The 3,017-nt window shown below is 37.9% G+C and overlaps 1 protein-coding gene across 1 annotated transcript; it reads left to right on the top strand.

Moving 5' to 3' along the window:
* Positions 1-309: 309 nt before the first annotated feature.
* On the top strand, positions 310-1,790 carry LOC145790891 (uncharacterized). The gene is made up of 5 exons (XM_082869932.1): positions 310-542; positions 619-840; positions 928-1,020; positions 1,119-1,226; positions 1,315-1,790. Exons 1-5 carry the CDS (start codon positions 354-356, stop codon positions 1,756-1,758), a joined length of 1,056 nt encoding a protein of 351 aa, XP_082726058.1. The 5' UTR covers positions 310-353; the 3' UTR covers positions 1,759-1,790.
* The last annotated feature ends 1,227 nt before the right edge of the window (positions 1,791-3,017 follow it).

The raw sequence follows: 3,017 nt of genomic DNA, 5'->3' as shown, positions 1-3,017 counted from the left end.
ATCCTATCTCCATCCCACCCACCATCAGGCTCCTTTCTCTTCAAAACCCCACTTGCCATCTGATACAGTTTTATTTGCTCATCTGCTGAGGCTTGAGAACCAGGAACGGGGAGCTGCCTCAAAGCTGAAGGCAACCTCTCATCTCTACGTACCTAAGAAGCACATTATCTTTAATGCAAACTTAGCAATCTTTTTCTTGTATTTGTGTAGAACCGTTCAATGTGTAAAAAAAGTTACTTATATTGCTTTTATGATTTCGCTTTAATTAATTGCTAACCAGTCAATGTTATGTCTTTAAAACAGTGCCTACTAGAAACCCTCGTGCCTTGACACGCGGGTTGAAGGTTCAAGCAATGGTTCAAAAAGATGGAAAGCTCAAAGTTCCTATACCACAGGAGTATCGTGCACCAGTGGGGGATCATGCCTCTCAATTAGTCTCCAAAATTGGTGTTGAGGTCCGAACACACTTGCCAGACTTTAGCATTCGCAGGTGGAAACATGTCAACGAAGAAGTTACGGCACCTATGTTTCAGCGTCTAACGGTAAAAGTTTTACATAATTGATTGAATTAATGTAATATAATTAATTATGACTTACAAGATTTGTGGGTGTTGCTAGGATCAATTTGACATGGAAGGTGACTCCACAAATGTTAGCAAAGCGGTGGCAACAAAGTGTGGACGGAGCTTGAGCAGCTACACCTACAGACTACGAAAAAAATACCTGAACCTTAAAAGTGCTAAGGGAGAGGAGTATGCTAGAAGCCACCCACCGCCTGAATGTGACCTCGAGAAATGGAAAAACTTGATTGACAAGAAGTGGAATGATGCCAATTGGCTGGTAAACTTTTCTTATGTTTATTTATTGTTGACAATTACCTTGTCTTCCTAATATATATATTTTTCTATTGGAACTTCCTCCTTGTAGAAGCAATCAAATGCTAACATTGACAATAGAAATCAATTGAAGACGAAGCATAGGTGTGGGTCAAAATCTCTCCCAGTTAGGGTACACGAGGCGGTGGGTCTTCTTTAATTTTTTTTTCGGTTTTTTTTTTTTAAAGATGATTCTACTACCATCATTCTTATTTAACTTACTAGTTGAACAAAAAAAATCAGACAATTGCAAATGGGGGCCAACTGCCAGAGTTGCCATGTGTTTACAAATCTACACACTTTAATGATGTCACAAAGCAGTGGATTTCTCCGGAGTGCGAAGAGAATTATGTATGTATATTTACCTTTTGTATTAGGATGATTGCAATTTTAATTGTATCTTTATTCATTTTTCTAATTAATTTTTTTTAAATGACAGGATAATATGATAAAGATCCAAGCTGAACATTGCTCCCGACCTGGTGTGGTTCCAATTACTCCGGAGGAGCTATCTGTGAAGGTGCTAAAGCCAAGGTCGGGATATGTTAAAGGACTCGGGTTGAGGCGTTCCTTCTCTGTCAGGACTACCAGTGCTTCGACTGACAGTGACTATGTGAGGCGTCTAGAGATGGAAATACAAGAGCAAAAGGAGCAAATTCAGTCACAAAAAGAGGAAATTCAGTCACAAAAAGAGGAAATTCAGACACATAAAGAGGAAATTACAGCACAGAAACATGAAATTCAAGTACAAAGAGAGGAAATTCAAGCACAAAATAAAGAGATAGGGAAGATGAATGGGTCGATTGACGAGCATTTTGAGATCACATCAAGCATCATGGAGTTTCTTAAGAAGCAAGGTTTCAAAGGACAATTTAGAGGATGAGGTATCCCATGAACTCGTACGTCGCCTTTTTGGTAGGTCTCGCTCGCTTTATCATTTTATTTTTCTCATGTTGGTTAGTATATACTAGTTAAAGTACAATAGTTTGACTACTTATTAACTAAGATTTAACAAGTTTGAAGATGTATTTAATGAAAATAGATTCATTATCAAAATTCTTACTTAGCATGACCCTAGTTAAAATACACACGAACCAAAGTAGCGACAAAACTAAGTCAGATAATAGCCTGCTGTTAGGTGTGTTTCTATCTGTGGATGTTGGTATCTGTATAGCCTATGTCACAAGTATCTGTATGCTCTGCTGTTGGTATTTGTATGCTCTGCTGTTGGTATCATTCTGCTTTGCTGGTTGTATCTCTATGCTGTGTGAGTGGACAGATCTGCTAGGCAGCTTTTCTGATATCTTTTGCTTCAGTTTTGCTTCAGTTTTGGATGTGAATCTAATTGTAGGCCTGGTGATGTATATTTTCTATATACCTTTGCTGGGATGGGTAGCTTGCTGTGTGCGTTTTATCCTGCTGTCTGTTGTGTTTTTTGTGTTCTTGTTGGTCCGTCACCAACAGTTTGGTTTTGGTGCTGTGCATCATCCCCCTCTCCCCTGTCCTTTCTTGTCCCCTTTATTGATGTATTTTCTCCTTCTTGTAAGGTTCTTTCATCAATAAAGTTTTTGTTGATCAAAAAAAAAAAAAAAAAGGAAGCAATCAATGTTAAAACAAAATAATACGTATAGCAGTGTGTATTATTTTCTAAATTTAGAAGGGAGCTGTTTTTAGGTTTTGTGCGTGGCCTTTTAATGCTAATGTTAAAAATAATAAGCTTATTATCTACATCCATTTTGGTCATTGCTGTCACAACTCACCAAGCTAATGGTCCAGTTTTCCATTTTTTGCATTGTAGGTTGTTGCTCTCTCTCTCTCTCTCTTCAAAAATTTTTTAAATCCCATTTGTGCAGCAGCCACAATATTTGTTCCTTCCCATTCTCATTGACTGCATGCTTTGGTTCTTACCATGAGATGTTGTAGTGTTATAACTGGTTTGGCTGGTGTCCGTGGGTCACATCCAGTTTTTGATCCGAGCATAATTCTAGGGATACAGTGAATTGCCATGTTAAGGTGATCATTGCAAAGCCCATGGGTGGGAATGAGCATGGTATTCATCTTTTTAGTTAATCTTTGTTAATTTCTATTCAAATAACTTCAAGCTTGTGATCTTGAGAACAGTTCTGTATATTTGTTAAGTTT

The sequence above is a fragment of the Camellia sinensis genome, chromosome 5 (genome assembly GCF_055761805.1).
Source record: "Camellia sinensis isolate YWXY chromosome 5, ASM5576180v1, whole genome shotgun sequence".
NCBI lineage: Eukaryota > Viridiplantae > Streptophyta > Magnoliopsida > Ericales > Theaceae > Camellia > Camellia sinensis.
Note: the sequence above shows the minus strand (reverse complement) of the source record. Positions and strands in the feature narration are given on the sequence as shown.

What these genes read in the sequence shown, in the direction of transcription:
- LOC145790891 (XM_082869932.1), top strand. Translation starts at nt 354, where the DNA reads ATGGTTCAAAAAGATGGAAAGCTCAAAGTTCCTATACCACAGGAGTAT. An exon ending in CTATGTTTCAGCGTCTAACG is followed by an intron (nt 543 to 618) that starts GTAAAAGTTTTA and finishes GGGTGTTGCTAG; the next exon opens with GATCAATTTGACATGGAAGG. An exon ending in GGAATGATGCCAATTGGCTG is followed by an intron (nt 841 to 927) that starts GTAAACTTTTCT and finishes TCCTCCTTGTAG; the next exon opens with AAGCAATCAAATGCTAACAT.